This window comes from Pelodiscus sinensis, chromosome 3, assembly GCF_052426305.1.
Source record: "Pelodiscus sinensis isolate ZL-2025 chromosome 3, ASM5242630v1, whole genome shotgun sequence".
In the NCBI taxonomy this organism is placed as follows: Eukaryota; Metazoa; Chordata; order Testudines; family Trionychidae; genus Pelodiscus; species Pelodiscus sinensis.
Window position 1 is genome coordinate 136,578,934 of NC_143054.1, and position 19,264 is coordinate 136,598,197.

The 19,264-nt window shown below is 41.9% G+C and overlaps 1 protein-coding gene across 2 annotated transcripts in view; it reads left to right on the forward strand.

Annotated features, from left to right (window-relative positions):
- Window positions 1–5,497: 5,497 nt before the first annotated feature.
- The window catches only part of SLC30A6 (solute carrier family 30 member 6), a 28,747-nt gene continuing 14,980 nt past the window's right edge, over window positions 5,498–19,264 (forward strand). Inside the window, exons 1-6 of one of the 2 annotated variants that reach the window (XM_006135219.5) lie at window positions 5,499–5,651; window positions 10,200–10,286; window positions 11,822–11,906; window positions 13,929–13,971; window positions 16,392–16,457; window positions 18,147–18,227. In XM_006135219.5, coding sequence (XP_006135281.1) covers window positions 5,580–5,651; window positions 10,200–10,286; window positions 11,822–11,906; window positions 13,929–13,971; window positions 16,392–16,457; window positions 18,147–18,227 — 434 coding nt within the window. In that variant the 5' untranslated portion in view covers window positions 5,499–5,579. Of the gene's footprint in view, window positions 5,652–10,199; window positions 10,287–11,821; window positions 11,907–13,928; window positions 13,972–16,391; window positions 16,458–18,146; window positions 18,228–19,264 lie in introns of both variants that reach the window. The other variant, XM_006135220.5, reaches the window with a different exon arrangement.

Below are 19,264 nucleotides of genomic sequence, written 5' to 3' on the forward strand. Positions count from 1 at the left end.
TTATTTTTTTTTAATATTGAGATACAAAAGCATGTGTGAGCATTGGAGGAATTTTATCTGAAATGGTCCACTAATTGCAGTCTTAAACTGTTGGTCAGCATCATCCATAGGAAATATTTTACAATAAAGATGGTTATAGGTAAAACCTTGCAAATCCAGGATATCCAGGGCTTACTTTTGCAGATGCTGATACACATTTTGTATCTAGAACCCTGTATGTTTGCAAATATCCACAGATGTAGATGGGGATCGGTAGCTTATTTTTTGGAGACACCAATTTTGTATCCATGTAGGGTTCTATGTTATGTTTGGCTTAATTCAAATGTACATAGCTCATGACTAAGTCATTCCCAAACGGTTTAAGACCATTTGGCTTTGGCTCAGAATACATAGTTTACATCAGTACATTTTAAAAGTGGGGTTGATTATCAGAATTAGGTTAGTTTCTGCTGTTGCTACCATGCACAGTACCATGAGAACTTGGTGCACTGTGGAGTAACCTGGTTTGCAGTAGTTGAAGAATCAAGTACATATGCGGTGACGGGGGGGAGGTTGGTCACTGATAGCCACTGGATGTGTTTAAAGTGCTGCTAAACATCTCATTTTTGCCATATACTAGCAGAGCATGGGAGCCTTGCCTGCCTTCTCTACTGAGGAAATTGCTCGCACATTCAGCTATTTGTATTTTTTTCAGTGTGGAGTATGTACAAAAGTATTAATTAAAACACAGTGATGCCCTGAGCTGTTGTGTATATTGTGTGCACAGTTAACCCCTTAAGACACAGTAAATACAGCAAGATCTATTTCAAACAAGTTTGCTTGATATGATTTATTATGGTAATATTCCAAAATAAATCGTAGTGTGAATTTCATTGAAGTGATTTGACCAAGGTCTCATAAAAAGGCTGTGGTACAGCTAGAACTAGACTCAAGGGCTGGGAGTTTCAGATGTTTCCAAATACTTTGATTTTCAGTGTGACTTGTGTTCCTCCTAGCAGCTGAACTGTCTGAAAATAATTTGTTAATGTTTCCTGTGAACACATGATATTTATACTTTATAGTGTTCCTGAACTATTCTAATTATTCTTCTGAGAATATGCAGGGGAACCTCCCTTTCTTATCTCCTCCTCCCCACAGGCTAGAGGCACTAGTTACAACTGCTCTTCCCTTCCATTCTTCTGACTGTCGGGGGGGAGGGGGGGGAGGAGAGAGGGGAAGGAACTACAGAGAGAAGCCAGCGTGGTAAGGGCAGGAGGAATTCAAGAAGGGACCTTTGGCCATTCAAAGAATTTTCTACCGTCCTGATATGCCTTTTTCATCTCTTCCCTGACTGTTTGGCTGAACTAATCCTCTCCCTTTCTCATCTGTTTAGATTGTAAGCTCATAAGGGCAGGGGCCATTTACTCTGTTTCTGTACAGTGCCTAGCACAACGAGGTCCCATTGTTGTCTGATCCTTGGGCACCTCTGATAAATCTGCCAGGTACTTTTGAAAATCTCAGCCCTGGTCTCTGCCAATCATATGTCTTAGCTTCAATATCTTCCTTCTACCAGCAACATATTTTATATTTCCAGATATCATCCTTGTCACCTGCATGAGGCATCATGTTTTCTCAAACGTTTTGCTTGTCTTTGGGAGTTAGTAACTGTCAGGGAGGTGAAATCAATCTTTGTATATGAGGAAGCTAATACTTCTGCAGCTCGTTTAAATGCCATCAGCCACATTAACAGCCTAATTTTTGCAGGAGATAAACACCCTGGATATAAAATAAAACTAAATAACATAAATGATGAGCAGAATTCACAACCAGCAGAGATCTGGATAAGTATCATCTATGTTGTTTATCCCTTCTTCCTTTGTTCCTTTCTGACTTGCCCTGTTGGTTTTGATTGGCAAGGAAGACAGCAGCTAGAGTCAGTGCCTAAACTGCCTCCCCTAAAATGCTGCATAGTTTTTTTTCTGTTTTAGATATGCACAAAGGAAATTTCAATGGAAAAAAAACCCCTCTGTGGTATGCCACACCCATCTCCTAGATTTTAAGTAAAGGTCTGTGAAAATGTCTCTTCCATCTATATTAGACACAAGTTCTAGAATGATGTGGATAGGGCATTAGGGATATAAAATTCCATTTAATCTGTTAACTGGTTTAAACAGAAGGGTGGGGTAGGGGCCACTCCAGCCTACCTGGGCAGGGGCTGCTTTAGTCCAGCCACAGCAGCCCCTACCTCTGGTAGCGGGGGCTGCTTCAGCCTGAGGTAGGGAGTTTCTGCTGGCCCTGTGCAGGGGGCCTGGTGAGAGCAGCCCTCTGCCCATGGTGGCTCCCAGAGCTACTAGTTAGCGAGTAATGGTTAAGCATCACACAGTAAGGTTATGTCTACACTGGAAGCTTCTTGTGCAAGAACTCTTCCACAAGAGAGTGTCTACCCTGTCTTGCTTTTGCGCAAGAGCATCCGTGGCAGTGTAGATGCTCTCTTCCGCAAGAAAGCTCTGATGGCCATTTTAACCATAGGGACTCCTTGAGCAAGAAATTCATGTTGCCTGTCTACACTGCCCTCTTCTGAAAGAGCTCTTCCGCAAGCAAGCTTATTCCTTGTGGGGAGAGGAATAACTCTTCCATAAGAAGCCCTGTTTACAACACTATACTGTAAATTTACTTATGGAAGAATACTTGTGCAGGGCAGACAGCTGGCAAGTTTTTGTGGAAGAACAGCTGTTCTTCCTCAAGAAGCTGCCAGTGTAGACGGAGCCTTAGGGTGATGCTTACCAGTTACCTGTTCACATCCCTATATATGGCACAGATTTTTTTTCCATACAAGTCACGTGTAGGAATGTGTAGGGATCAACAAATATGTGGCTGGGGGGATCCAGTGGATATAGTATACTTAGATTTCCAGAAAGCCTTTGACAAGGTCCCTCATCAAACGTTCTTAAGTAAAGTAAGCTGTCATGGGATAAGAGGGAAGGTTTGTTTTTGGATTGATAACTGGTTAAAAGACAGGAACCACCAGCTAGGAATAAATGGTAAGTTTTCCAAGTGGAGAGAGGTAACTAGGGTCTGTGCTAGGATGCATCCTATTCAACTTATTTATAAATGATCTAGAGAAAGGGGTTAACAATAAGGTGGCAAAATTTGCAGGTAATACCAAACTGCTCAAGACCGTTAAGACCAAAGCAGACTGAAGAGCTTCAAAAAGATCTCACCAAGCTAAGGGATTGGGCAACAAAATGGCAAATGAAATTTAATGTTGATAAATGTAAAGTAATGCACATTAGAAAACATCCCAACTGTATATCCAATATGATGGGGACTAATTTGGCTACAACTACTCAAGAGAGAGATTTTGGAATCATTGTGGATAGTTCTCTGAAAACATCCACTCAATGTGCAGTGGCAGTCAAAAAAGCAAATAGAATGTTAGCATTCATTACGAAAGGGATAGAGAATAAGACAGAAAATATCTTATTGCCTCTATATAAAACCATGGTACGCCCACATCTTGAATATTGCATGCAGAAGTGGTCGCCTCATCTCAAAAAAGATATATTGGTATTGGAAAAGGTTCAGAAAAGGGCAAAAAAACCTAGGGATTTGAAAAGACTTGGGCTATTCTGCTTAGAAAAGAGGAGAGTAAGGGGGGGGGCGGGATATGATAGAGGTCTATAAAATGATCGGTGTGGAAAGAGTGAATAAGGAAAAGTTATTTACTTATTCCCACAATATAAGAACTAGGGGTCACCAAATAAATGTAATAGGCAGCAGGTTTAAAACAAAAGAAAGTTCTTCTTCACACAGTGCACAGTCAACCTGTGGAATGTCTTGCCAGAGGATGTGGTGAAGGCTAGAACTTTAACAAAGTTCAAAAGAGAGCTAGATGGATTCATGGAGGTTAGGTCCATCAATAGCTATAAGCCAGGATGGGTAGGAACGGTCGCCCTAGCCTCTGTTTCTCTGGAGGTGGGTGATGGGAGGGATGAAATGAGGATTACCTGTTGTGATCCCTTCCCCTGGGACATCTGGTATTGACCACAGTCAGTCAGCAGACAGGATATGGGGTTAGATGGACCTGTGGTCTGACCCAGTATGGCCGTTATGTTCTAATGGCCATACAGCATCAGACCAATGATCCATTTAGCATAGTATCCTGTCTTCCAGCAGTGCCCAATGCTAGATGCTTCACAAGAAAGGAACAGAACAGGGCCATTATCCTAACTTCTGGCAGACAGAGGCTTATGGGATTCAAACCATGGGGCTGCATCCCTGACCATTTTGCTGATACCCATCAATAGACCTGTACTCCATGAATTTATCTAATTCTTTGAGCTCATTTATAATTTTGGCCTTTACAATGGCCCCTGGCAATGAGTTTCAGAGGTAGAGTCTGTGTTGTATGCAGTAGTTCTTCGTTTTGTTTTAAACCTGCTGCCTATTAATTTCATTAGGAGATCCCTGGTTCTTGTGTTATAAGGTGTAAGTCACACTTCATTATTCACTTTCTCTACACATTTCATGATTTTAAAGACCTCTATTGTATCCCTTATCTATTTTCCAAGCTGAAAAGTACTAGCCTTTTTAATCTCTCCTGGTAGTGAAGCTATTTCATACCTTTAATGCAGCAGTGGAGAACCCTTTTTGGGGTGGGAGCCACTAACCCCCAAAGATATCAGTTGAAGACCCCACAAAAGTGAGAAGAACCCCCTACCCCCAACCTTAACTGATGCACCACCCAGAGCAAAGCCTCTGGGGCTTGCCCAGCTGTGGCTGCTCTTCCTTCCCGTTTCTCAGCTCCCCACTTCAGGAAGGGGTTCTGGGTCTTGCCCAGCTCTGGCCACCCCTTCCCTTAGATCCCACATGCCTCCTTAACTGCTAAGGAGGTGTTGCTGGCAGCTGTGCCTGCAAGATGCTGCTGCTTGTTGCAGCCACCCTAAATAAGGAAGGGACTGGTTAGTGGGAGAAGCTGGCTCCACCACTCTTTACCGTTTTGTCACCCGATCTTGTAAGACCCTTCGTAGCTCTTCTTTGTACGTAACTATTTTGATTTTGCATTTGCAAATTTTGCTTCCTCATTATTTACTCTTTTTCCCAGATCATTTATGAATAAGTTGAACAGGACAGCTCTGTTATCTCGCCTCCCTCCCCCCTTTGAGAAACGCCTGCCTTCGCTTTGAAATCTGTGTAGCAGCAGGTGGAAGCACATAAGACACCATCTCACAATCAGTGACACATTTTTCACACTCGTGACTGTGGTGGAGCCTTGCAGGAAATCACAGAGCGGACACAGGCAGGCTCTATGCAGGCTCCAGCCCACGTGCCTAGAGAAGAACCCCCCCCCCAGGGCCGGGCCTACAACCACGCCCAACCTAGGAGCGCGCTGATTGGTCCGGGACGCCGCCGCTTCCTAGCTCTGGTAGGAAAGCACGGGGTGAGGGACGCATGCGCATTTACCGCTTCCTCGGGCGAACGTGGCGGCAGTCTCTGCTCCGTCCCTCCGAGCGTAGTGGCGTCACTTCCGGTCCCGGCGCCAACAAGTGAAAAGGGACGTTGCTCCTCCTCCTCCTTTTTTTTTTTCACCATGGCAACTCATGGGTCTGCCTCTTCCGGCCCCGGGGAGGGTGGGATTCGCTAGTTCCGGTGCCGGGAGGGGGAATAACATGGTGAGTCGCCCCCAGTGAGGGGGGGGATCAGGGGGTTGCCGTGGCTACCGAGCGCGGGGGAGGGGGCAGCAGCGCTGGGAGGCTGCTGAGGGCCCATAGAGCTGCCTGGCTCCGCTCCCCGGCGCTCAGGGCTTGGTGCCCCCCCTCCCGCCGCCACAGTGGTACCTGCCCGTGTCTGCGCTGCTGCTGCTGCCTGAGCGGGGTCCGCGCCCATGGCACAGGTGTGGGGCAGGCACGTGTCCCAGCCATGGCCTGAGGGGTGGGGCCAGCTTGTCGGAAGTTTTAGGTGTCGACCAGGCCTGTCTCATTGAATGAACCAGGGGCTTTTCCTGCTCCGCCACTGCTAAACAGAAGCCAGTTCCTTAAGGCACCAGCCAGCGCAAGGGAGCGCCCCCCCCCCCATTAATTGTTAGTGTGTAGTGTTTGTAGAGGGTCTCCCTCCCAGTAGTCTTGCTTAGGACCCCCAATGGGTTAGCAATGGCACTGTCTGCATACACTGGAAGCCATCATTGGGTGGCCTACTGAGTCCTGGTAAAGCCAACCCTGGTGGATTGCTAGATGTTGGGTGACAAGGAATATGGAAAGTGTGTGACTGCTGGGGAAGGAAAGAGGAAGCTGGAGGCTGCCTAGGCTCCAGCTGTGGTCCTGTGTTAATGGTTTGTCATGGATTTACAAGTAGAGCTGTTTATTCTGAAGCCTGACAACTTGCCACTCAGTCTTTATAAGCTACGGAGTTATGCTTCACACTCCAACCAGAGGAAGAAGATAAATTCTATTAAGTACGGCTCTAGCTCCCTCATCAGTTGGACTTGAATCTTCCCTCTGAAACCGTTTTCTTCCAGTTGAACTACAGAAGTAGTTCACCTGAGAGGGAAAATAGCTACTAAAACGAAGGCAGAATGGTGTTTATGTGCTGGATCTGGACGAGAAATTGAGGAACCCCAAAAGATGTGAGGTTTTTGTAGAAGAGTTCTTACCCCATATTCCTACACCATTAGTGGGGTGAATCCCTGGAGCCATGAACTGCAGGTGGGATGGGAGGAACCTAGCTCCTCTTCTCCTTCTTAACTCCCCAGTCTAGTTCAGGGGTTCTTGCAAGAAATATTTTGGTAGCTTCAAAGTGAGGCCACTAGCTCTTGCTAGTGGCTATATTGGTACTTTTTCCTAAAATATTTAACTTTAGGCAAACACATGCACAATTACACATCCAAACCATTGTAATTTGCATGGGTTTAATTTTTGCAGCTTTAATAATAAAAATAATGCTGCAAAAAGTGATATGTCAGTGTGTATTAATACTGTCACTTTTCACAGTACAAATCAGCTACTTGCCAAGCTGTGAAAAGTGATATTAACAAACATACTATTATAACTTTTCACAGCCTCCTAGATAGCTAGTAAGTCTGCTGTGAAAAAGTGATACTTGCATGTTTGTAATATCACTCCTCTCTACAAATCCCAGGATGAATTTAGCCCTGGTTTGGGGGGTGGAGGGAGTTGGAGGAGGAAGCGGAGGCCAGGAGATTGATGTGGAGCCAGGAGAGTCAGTGGGAACCAGGAGTTATGGAGGTACAGTGAATTATGTAACAAATATGGAGAAGCCAGGAGATAATATACACGGTAGAGATGCGAACGACTAGTTGACTATCCAATAAATGTTTATCAGATAAGTTGACTAATCACTTCTTTCCTCTATCCCCTCCCCCGCCTTGCTGCCTCTATCCAAGTCAGCAAGAGGGAGGGAGGTGAGGATGGGGTGTTTCAAAGTGGCAGCACCGTGTGGAGCCCAGGGCCAGACCCTGGGCTCCACATGGTGCTGCTGCTTTGAAATGATGTGTGCAACCCGGAGCCAGCTGGGGACTCCCCTGCCTGACGCTGGGCTCCCTGCAGCATTTCAAAGTGGCAGCACTGCATGGAGCCTGGGGTTATCCAGGGACTGCTTGAGTCCCTTGCTGGCTCCATGCTTTCTGCAGTGCTTTTGCCTGTGGGCTGTTGGTACACTTCAAAGATGCGGTGCCCTTATTGACTAATTAAATGTCCATGCAAATTGCATCAACAATTTGATTAGCTGATTAATCTAAATTTAACATCCCTAATATACAATGCTAACAACACAGTAACATTCCATCTTGGTACACAATCCATCAGCAACCATGAATGGTCTCTGAAAAATTTTATCATACCCATATTTCACCAGTGCGGAAGTCCCATTACAGACTTGTTTGCCACCAATACTGAATCTTATTCCTCATTGAGTCATGCAACTGGGATCCTTACAGGACAGGATATCTCTTGTATGCCACAGGGTAAGGGTTTCACGTATGCATTTCCACAGATTCCCCCGACACTAAGAATAATACAGAAAATCAGATGAAGCCACTGATCATCCTGATTGTTCCTTATTAGTGGAGACAATTGTGGTTAACATTAGCTCAGAATGTCTATGCAGCCTCGGATGGCACTTCCAGATAGTGTAGATGTAATAACAGAATAGCATAATTCATCTAGATGTGGAATTGCTGCACCTGATATCCTGTATGTTGACTTGTTGCGTGGTATGATTGTTCACTGCTAGTTCCAAGAAATTTGAGTATAAGGCAGAATGCTCTCCATGAGGAAAATATCTTCACCTAAATAGAAAAGATTTTCAGTTTGGGCAGCCTATTGTGTCCATGACTCATTGAAGACCCTGTACCTAAAACTTTGCATTACATTTAGGCTTGGAGAATTCTATTTTTATTTAGTTTTACAGTTTTAATGCACAATATCAATGTTTATTTTTATCAGTTTTAAGTTTTCAGAGTTGTGGAATATTATGGCTTTTAAGCACTTTTTGTCAGATGAAATTTTCCACAGTTGCAGGAAATTTGGAGTTGAGGATCCAGACAATGAGAGAGGGATTAGCTAGCAGGTTGAGAGAATATTTTCTTTATTCAGACTTGTACATTCTAAATTGAGAAATTGATTAGGAATTGAAAAAGTAGGACATTTTTTTTTCTCTCTCTTCTAGTCTGTGATAACCAGTTGGGAAAGGCTGAGATTTGCTAATTCTAATACAGGTGGGCCTTCCATGGTCCCAGCATCGTTGGGACCTGAGCGGTCCGGAACCATGGACTTTGCTGGACCAGGGGAGGTCAAGGCTTCTCTCTCAGCTATCAGTTCTCTCTGCTGCTGGCCCTGCTGCTTCCGGCCCTGCCGGGGCTGTGTTCCCACCTGAAGCTGCGCCTGTGCTCCCCACCACACTTGGGGCACCAGTCTGGGCTGCTTTCCTGCTCGCCGGTCCTGCTGCCTCTGGACTGGCTGAGGCTGCACTCCCTGCTTTGCTGGCCTCAGCCAGTGCTATGCTATGGAACAAATCCTGGTTGGGGTTGTCTCCTGTCTGGGTGGGGTTGCACTCCCCACTATGCCTGCCCAGGTGGGGCTGTGTTCATTACTGCCAGCCCCAGTCAGGGCTGTGCTCCTCAGCGTGCTTGCCCTACTGCTACTGGGCAGTGCTCCCCAATGCCAACCTAGCCAGGGCTCTCTGGTCCAGCGATGGATGTTGCCAGAACAGAGAGTCCTGGATTTTAGAGGTTTAACCTGTAACTTGATGGGCACGGGACCAGATTTTCAAAGCAAGATAGACACCTAACTTGCTTAGGGTCTTAAATCCTGCTTGGCACTTATCTGCATTGTTAGGCACCTAAACACCTTTCGAAGTGTAGCCCATAGTGTCCGGAAACAATGTCAGTTTACTAATGATAGATAATGCCTTAGTTTAATAAATCAATTTTAAATGCAAAACATATTATATTAATTTTCATTATAATTTTAATAAAGACAATTATAAATGCTGTTTTTATATTTTAAAATTAATTTGAATGCTAATCATTCAAATGTAGCTTGATACAAATTCAGAATACAATGTTTTCTAGTAAATAAAATGTTAGTCACCGATTCCTAACATAATAAAAATGTAAAAAGTAAGAATCTGAATAAATGTGTGTGAAGCTGTATAATTCATATAGTGTATCCTCCCATGTTAGCAAGAAGATCCAAATTTAGTGTAAAGATTATATTTGGTTGCATATCCATATGTTTTTAATGGTTGTACCAATCGACTATGCATATCTTCAGAAAATAATTAAACCACAAATGCAAACAAGAATAAAATCAGCAATGTAAGTTGATTTTCTACGTGCTGATTTAAATCCTGTTTTAAATCACTTATTAATTACTTAGATTTAAATCAATCCACTCTGCTGAGCAGGATAGAAAAGATTATAAGGAAAAAATTGGGAAAGGGTTGACAAGAGTTCAGTGATTTTTTTGCTGCTTGCTCCTTTGAAGATTGTGGCATCTCCCCAATGTTACTCATTATCTACAATGTTGCTTCTTTGTGGTGAGAAACATGAAGACAATCAACAATTACCAGAAAGTAATATCTATTCAATTGATTACAAAGTTCTTGACAAAGGAGCTACAGTAGTTCCTAGGAATAAAAAGGCAACATAATAATGATTGAACAGGAAGAAAACTAATATTCCCCCCCCCCCTTTTTTTTTAAAGGGGACAATACATCTATTCCGGAAATCACAAAGAACAATAGCTAGCAAGTTAACACAGGAATTTAGGTTGGTAGCAGCTGATCAAAGGGTAAGTTAACTTTTAAAATGGATTACAAATGTAATTTAATTATGATTGTGCCTAAATGATTAGTAACTGTTAATTTTCCAGTTAAGTCTTTTACTCTTTCCTAGCTGCAGTTTCAATAGTGTAGTTAAGTAGACATTTTAATTTATATTTTCAGTTAAACATTTATCTGGGCTCATGGTCTTGTGCTTAAGTACGTGCATTGCATTAATCGCACAATTTGAAAAATGGCTTAAAATATATCTGAAGAATGGTTGGAGAACAATGTAAGAATTAGTGAAGTAAATATTGTTTTTCTAGCCGTCCTAATAGTAGTAATATTTTTTTTACTGCACCTGCATTGTTTTCACTAAGTTTATTAGAAATTTTAAATACTTACTAATTTGTGGTGTCCATTGCCATTGATTGAGTGCCTTGCGTATAATTTTAATTCAAATATGTGATGCTCATAAAGCTTTATGAAATAGGTAATGCCTTCTTGATAGTAAAAGGCTCTATCCAGTTCCCATTTCTTTAAGGCAGAACTAATTTATGACCTCTGACCTCAACCAACAACAACAAAAAAGGACAACAAGGATTGTTCTGCACAGTGGTATCTTGATAGGATTTAAACCCTTCAAGGGGAAATTCTAAAGCAGCTTTGCAAAACTGTCAGATTTATCACCCTAGTCACAACATTTATATACCTGCTTTTTACTTTGATAAATTATTATAAAGAAAAATTGTATGATATTTGATTTGATATCAACCTAAATTATGTTCTGGTGAGTATGTGAAGTAAAACTTAGCAAGGCTGCTTTGAATTGTTCAATAAAAATAGGGTCTAAATCCTGGATTTCTTAGATAAAACTTCCAGTGTAGTGGGAGAAAGGAACGGGGTGCCTCTGTGAACAGTGCTGGATTCAGCCCCTGTTTTGGGGAAAGATTAAGCTTAAAGTTTAGGGACTGTGCTCCCTTCTGTCTGTTCAAAGAGAATGATTTCTCCTTATCCCCCTGCTGTCCATATTAGCAGTACTCAGTTTACAAGTAAAAATGTGGTTATTAACTGAGCATCTTGCAAATTCAGCCATGGATCTGAGAGTCAAGCTGGGTTGTTTGTGTTATCACCACAAATAAATGTTCTATATGTTTGCACCTGTGCAGCCTCACTGTTTTCAATTTCAGCCCCATGTGCCATTAGTTCAGTCCATTGGCTACATGGAGATGCACAGGTGAAAAGAAACTTCTTAATCAATGTACATGAAAGAATAACAACATTTTTATCACTAAGTCAGCAGATATGCAATGAGGTGGCATTTTTACATAGTTAATTTTCAAAGTAGAATTGTGTATTAAGGCTGATGTGCCATGATGCATGTACCGTGATGCTGTTAAAAGTGAACTGTCAGACTGCCCATAAAGTTAGCAGAGGGGTGGGAGAGATTGTTAGTTTATTTGTGTATTGAAATATTGCCAATTTTTTTAATCAAGCCAGGCATATTTTATTGTATTTTTGTCTTAAACCAAAGGATTACTCATGTAATTACTCTTATTAACAGTCCTGGAAGATCTTGCTGTTTGGTGCAGTTAATTTAATATGCACCGGTTTCCTGCTTATGTGGTGCAGCTCTACTAACAGTATAGGTATGTTCTGTTCTTGCATCTAAATAATTGTCTGTTGTTGAGTTTTAATTTATTGAAGTGTTAGCATAATAAACAAGCAGGGCTCTGAGTATAATAGAATTAGATGGCTGTGCAATTGGCCTCATACTTTATCCATTTTCAAGCAACTGCATAATTAGTTTAGGACAATTCCCTTTCTGTAAGCCCTAGAAACTGCACGTGGCCAGTGAATCTTCAAAGTTCTCACTATTCCCACAAGTGCGTCAGATGCCGCTTTCTCTGCAGATCCTTCCAGAGCTTCCTTCATGTAGAGCAGGGCTACTCAACTTTGGAAGCCCTGACAGCCACAATGATACTCACATCATATGCCTAGGGCTTAAGTGTGATTGCATATACATGCAAATAGCTTCTTTCACACTGTTGGGCATGAATACAAAAATTAAGGCAAGACTACACAACACATAGGCCCCATTTAAGTCAGTTCTGCTGATATTAGTAAAATGCAATATTTATCCCATTTCTACCTATATGACAGCACTTTAAATGCGCAATGACAGTCCAAGAATTTAATTACTAAAACACATATCAACAGAAGACCATTATATTGACAACTTTTTTGTTTTGGCTCCCTCCCATGGGCCACAAACAAATAGGCCACGAGCTGCATGTGGCCCATGGGCTATGTGCTGAGTAGCCCTGATGCAGAGTTCAGAATCTTAGTACTAACCCTTCAAACCTTTACTCGGTCTGTAGTCTGATTGACTTCAGTGGAGACTCCAACTGTGATGTAGCAGCAATGGGCTTCTTCTAAATCAATGAGTATTTGGCTGGATATTCTCCAGGCAGCTTTACAGTATGTGTCCTGGTTTTACATACAATACACCAAATGTTGCTGTGTATCTGCAGTGCAGATACAGTGCCTATATTTTTACTATGTAGTGCATTTCTACTCTTATTTCAGTTTGAAAAATTGAAATATCAAAATGTTGCTCTAGTTTCTATCTTAGCTGAGCCAGTTCATCCATCCCTTATTATAATCAATATACATTAAGCTGATGCTGTTACTGTTGGGATGGAAACCTTAACTGAGAATTTCATGATTTTTTTTTTTTTCCCCTTCTGGGTTTAAATTCCAGGCTTAACTGTTTATTATTGCGTGCTTATCAGTAACTAAGCATGATGTTTCACAGAACTAGTCTTGTGTTAATCAATTTATTATTGAATTAAATTGGAGTAGCTAGTACAGGTTGGACCTCCCTGTTCTGGTATCGTCGGGACCTGACTGGTCCTGAACGGCAGAATTTGCCAGACATGGGGAAGTTTCCCTTGCCACAGGCCTTGAGCGAGCCAGCTTCCTGCCTCTGGCCCCCTCTACTCTCTCCCTTGTTCTGCTGATGCTGGCCCCGTCCTTGAGCTGCCTTTGGTGGCCAGGATTTTCTGGCCCTAGCCAATGCTGCTGCTTGCAGCCAGATTCCTCCAGCCCTGCGTTGCTGTAGGTGCCTGGGCTTCTCCAGCCCCCAACCCCATGCTGCTTCAGGCATCCAGACTTCTATGGCTGCCAACCCTGTGCTGCCGTTGGCACCTGGGGTTCCCCAGCCCCTCCCTCTGCGCTACCACGGGCAGCTGGGGTTCTCTAGTCCCTGACCCCCAGCACTACTGTGCAGCTCCTCCGGCCCCATTGTCTCCAGTCCTGGCTGGGATGCTGGACCTTCTGCCATTAGGTTCCAGAGCTCTCTGGTCCAGGAGAATGTGTGGTCCTGCCAGCAGTGGATTTTGCTGGACCAGAGAGTACCGGTTTTCAGAGGTACGACCTGTAATGTACATTACAAACAGAAAAATACAACAGTTTTAAGACATACATTTTCAATATATTCTGAGATTAAAAGTTCTCTCTCCAGCAAAAAGTATTTGCACAGGTAGAAAATAATAGATAGCGGTGTCAGAGAGACATTGAGGAACATAATTTTTTTAAGGCAAAATCACATACAGCATTCTTTATTGCTTATAATGTAAAGCGTTAAGTGTAAAACTTTGTTTTCACAGCTTTAACTGCCTATACTTATCTGACAATCTTTAATCTTTTCAGGTACGTTTTTTTAAACTTTTTAAATGTATCAGTAATTGTGAGTATAATTTTTTCTAAATTTGATAGAGGGTAAAAATAACGAATAACTATTATGTGCCAAATACAGAGTTATTCATGACTTTTCATAAATACATGCAAGAACTGACCAGTTGCCTTAACAGTGACTTAGATTAAGTGTATATTAGATTGTGTCAAATAGAACATATTCTTAAAAGAAAACAGTGATTAATATTACAGCTCTAAGAAAAATTAAAAATATCAACTATATTATAATTTCTGCACATGGTTGCCTTACATTGCTGTAACAAAATAAATTGAAAACAAAAGCAACATTATGTGCCAAGCTATTATTCCTTTGATTGGTTGACTCAGAAAATTTTACCACCACCAATTTCACAAGTATTATTTGTAAAATGTGTTTGTTTAGCTTTAAGGATGGGGAAGTGATTTTTAGTTTTACTTCTGTTTTAAGGGCCAGAACCTACAATCACATTGACTTCAATGTGACTACTAGTATTTGTAAAATTAAGCATGTGTAAGCATTATAGTTTCTTGATTATATTTATTAATTTTTTGCAAATTTACCAAGCATTCTTCAGGAACAGAGGCAGTTTTCTTTCCCACAAGATGTTACATATCAATTCAGCTCATTAAAAGAGAAACTGAGTCACTTTTAAAGATTCTGTTGACATATTGGTGACCTAAGATTACTAAAAGTTGGGAGTCTGCTGGAAAATGTGTGATAGACAGACAATATCTTGTATTGTCTTGAACAAACCTTATGGAAATAAGATAAATTTGGTTGATTTAGGATTAATACTTTGGGGTTCATTATCATAGTTTCATTCGTATTGTTGTTTCATGATCAGCGCATCGACACTCATCTGACCAAACCTCCTCCTTTATCCAGGCTTGGGACTGGCATGAAACCCTTAGAGGCTTCATGGTGGAGTTACTTTGGGGTTACCTTTTATTAAAACTGCAGCAGTGGCACTGTATTACTCTTGGGTAAATTGTGGCCAAAAAAAATTAAAAATCTGTGCACAACATTTTACAATTCTGAATATTGGTAAAAATAACCCAATATAATCATACCAGTTTCAATTATTTTGATAACTTATTTCAAAATACCTGTCAGCAAGTATGTCTGGAACAGTATCAACAATGAAAAAGATTCCCCCAGGAGTAGAGTGTTAAGATTCTACAACAATCCAGTTCCTGTTTCTCTGTTATGCTTTTGTCAGGCACTTCCATCTGAGTGTGTTACACATGCCAGGTGGGCACATTTTAGGGGAAAACTCTGCCCCACCAATTTTTTAGGTGTGGGGTTTTTTTTGTTTGTTTTTGGTTTTTTTTCCCCTGCCCCTTTAAGGTTACTATATTTGAGGTTCCCAGACAGAGGACACTGTTGAGAGGAGGGGGAGCTGAAATGGGGGTGCAGTTGGAGGGTATGGTATTTTGGGCAGTGCTGAAGGGGGGGGTCTGTGTGCAATGCAAGGGAGTATTGGGGTGATGCCAAAGGAGGGGATTTGGGGGGTTCTGAGAGAGCTGCTTGAGGCTCCGCAGCCCAGATGCCTGCACATTTCTCCTCTCCCCCCTCCCCCCCGGCAGAGCCCAGCTGCAGGCTTCTTGCTGTGCAACTTTGTTACTATCCCACCAAGCAGAGATAATTCATACCTGCTGATAGGGGCGATTCATCCATTCCCAGAACAGCTTTAGTCACACATGTTCCTCTGTCCTGACCCCTTGAAGATCCACATTTAACTCAGTCTCCCTTGCTGGTCCCATGATCTCCCTGTGCTTTGCTTTTGAAATCTTTTCAAAAGAAGGGAGCGCAGGGACACCCGCTGACCCGGTGCTCCCCTTGGCGCTTCCGCCTTCGAAATGTAGCAAGAGCCTACCGGTAGGCTCTTGCTACATTTCAAAGGCGGAGGAGCCCTTATCGACTAAACGAATAGTTGATGCAAATTCCATCAACTATTGGATTAGTTGATTAATCTAAATTTAACATCCCTAGTGATACCCAGCATCATTGGGACTATAATAAGGTTATTTGGGAAGGTTGATGATGTTCCTTTTTAACTTTAGTGCACCCTTTGATCTTTTATGTCATGAGGTTATCTCTGATCTAAAGGATTGTATTGACTATAGATTCACCGTAACTCATTAGCTGTGCTCTGACCTAAAACATACAGAAAAGATTTGTTCCATACTCCAAGTACAGTCAAAACTTGTATTGTATTCGAGGAAATCCTGGTGAGCCTACAGATTGCAGAATTAGGTCCAAAGTGTAACCGAAATCTTATGGAAATATTCAAATTGAGAGTGGATTCTGAAAACTAGGATACATTTACTCTATAAACTATTTAGTTTGTAATAGTTGATTTTTCCTAATATCCGCCTCCTCCTTTTTATTTTAGTTTGATAACATGCCTAATAAACTACTGGGTAATGATGAAGAAGCCCAGTCCAGCCTATTCATTTGGGTAAGCACTAATAAATAAGTAAGGCTCTACTTGCAATACTGACTAAATTATGGATTCCGCAATATTAGGCTTCCTCTGCAATTTTAACAGCAGGAGCCCTGCTGTGCGTCAGGCTGACAGCAGTGTTCCCTGTAATCTATGCACTTGTGTGGATGCTCAGGAGAAATTCTGATGCCTCCCAGTGATCGGCAGAGCACTCACAGCTAGGTTTTTGTGTTTCTACCAGTGGTGCAATTCACATATGCCTCAGTGCATATAAACATTTTATTCCACACATGGATGGAAAAGATTAGAGGGCACATTTGCTGACAATGCGAGCCCCTGACTACCCCAGAGCTGAGAGTGGGGGCCAAAGCCTTGCTGTCAGCCTCATGTTCTTGCTCTGACCCCAAGCAGCTGCCAACAGCAAAAGATTACTATAAACAAAGTTCGTTATTACTTTTTTACAAATCCTAGTGGCTTGTCCATAATTCAGCTGTAATTTTTTGATAATCCTGTAATTCAACTGGGGCCTTACTAGTAATACAATAATAATTATTTAACGTGCCATGAAAAATACATGCAAGTGTATTAGCAGTGTTTCTAAAGAGTTCCCATTTATAAAAATCTGTGTTCATAATCAATAAGAATTTTTTACTCCCTTCCCATTAGTTTTCTTACTGCATTTATTCAATAATGTATAGTTTGCCCATTGTTTTGGTACGTAGGCACACTAATGTAGAATAAATATTTATAGTATCTCATAAATCAAGACACAGGTATCGAGAATCTAAAAAGAGTTCTTGGATAGGGATGGAGATAGAGGTAAATTGCTTAATTTTATGGTGAGGATTATAATCATAGAACACTAGGACTGGAAGGGACCTCAAGAGGTCATGGAGTCCAGTCCCCTGCCCTCATGGCAGAACCCAGTACTGTCTAGACCAGTGGTCCCCAACCTTTTGGGGCTGCTGGGCACCCGGGGGCAGGACCACGCATGTGCTGAGCGCCATGGGGCAGGGGCTGCGCATGCCTCGTGACCCTGGGGAAGGGGCCGCCCGGGGTCGGCACCCGCATGTGCTGCGATCCCGGGACAGGGGTCGCCCATGCGCCGGGGCCGGCACCACGCTTGTGCCATGCACCCGGGGGCGGGGCCATCCCAGATTGTTTGACAGACGCACATAAATGGCCCGGTGGGCGCCATGGTGGCCGCGGGCACTGCGTTGGGGTCCACTGGTCTAGAGGATCCCTGATAGACATTTATCTAACCTACTCTTAAATATCTCCAGAGATGGAGATTCCACAACCTCCCTAGGCAATTTATTCCAGCGTTTAACCACCCTGACAGTTAGGAACTTTTTCCTAACGTCCAACCTAAACCTCCTTGACTGCAGTTTAAGCCCATTGCTTCTTGTTCTATTCTCAGAGGCCAGGAAGAACAAGTTTTCTCTCTTCTTCTTGTGACATCCTTCATGGAATGAGACCTTCCTGTGGCTCTCAAATAAGTTAATTATCCATGTTACAGTATAAGCATTGTTGGCTTACAGAACTTGGAAATAATTACTCCTCCTTTAAAGTTCTGATTCATTTTCATCTGCCTTACTTGAAAGAGTTAACAGGGGAAAGTCTCCTGCTTGCTCCCCCACAGGCCAAAATGAAAACCCCATTAATATATTGTCCAGTGTTCTTAACTTATTTCTCAAATTTCAGGTTTGAGAGATTTGAAGTACTAGCAGTATTTGCTTCCACAGTTCTGGCACAACTTGGAGCTCTTTTCATACTAAAAGAAAGGTAAGAAGGTGTACTGTTTCTGTTATGATTTAGATCTGACTTTCTAATATGAAAAGGTATTCCACTCCAGCTTGAGTAAAGTACATACATGTTTAAAATATTACAAAAGAAGAATAATCACTAGAAAGTCATGGATTTCTTAAAGGCAACATCATTTCACAGCAATTAGCTTATGTTGCTGATTTGTACTGTTTGTTGTATACGTGGACTATAAAAGCATTATGAATGTGATTAAAGGAAAAACTTAAATGGTCCAACTAATTGTGTGTTCCGGGTACTTTATTGAGGACTTAATAAGCAAGTCAGTACATCTTACCACATAATCACTGAAATAAAGAAGCAATGCTGAAAATAGATAATTTTGTGCAATTATTTAACTTCAGTATTTTCAAGTGTTCATCTGTTAATAGCACCATAGTTATGATATAAAGTAATTGTATAGTAGAAGTAGTAGTTAATGTATGGGTTTGTCTATTTTTTTATTTTAAGATCCTATTTTATCGATCCATCTAAATTTGTTCCATATTCATACAAACAGTTCCATGTACAAAATTTATTTTAGTCAATTTTTTGTAGTTTATTTTTTATTAAAAAGTTAAGCAAGTCAGAGAAGAATAATTGTTCGTTCAAGTGCTTAGCTTTAAAACTGTTTTTAGAAGCCATTAGAAGGTTGCATGATTTTTGCATCTGTATATTGCCTGTAGTGCATGTACACCAATTGTTTTTTCTTTTTAAATGCCTACAGCTATAACAGCCTAACACAGCCACTGATCTTGTGACTCATTGGTGCCATGCCATGCATTGATCTTTGATAACAGCAGTGTTAGAGCCATGTAAGGTCTCCAGATGTAACATTGAATTTGCTTGCCTTTGAGCTTACATTCTGATAGCCTCTTCAGAACTGCTGAACTCCTGTTGACTTTCATGGAATTGATGGCAGCTGAGCACTTGGCAGAATCATCTCCTCTTTACATGGGGATGATATTTCAAATTCAGGCTTAGTTTCTCCCTGCTAAAACTTGTTCTAAAATATTGTC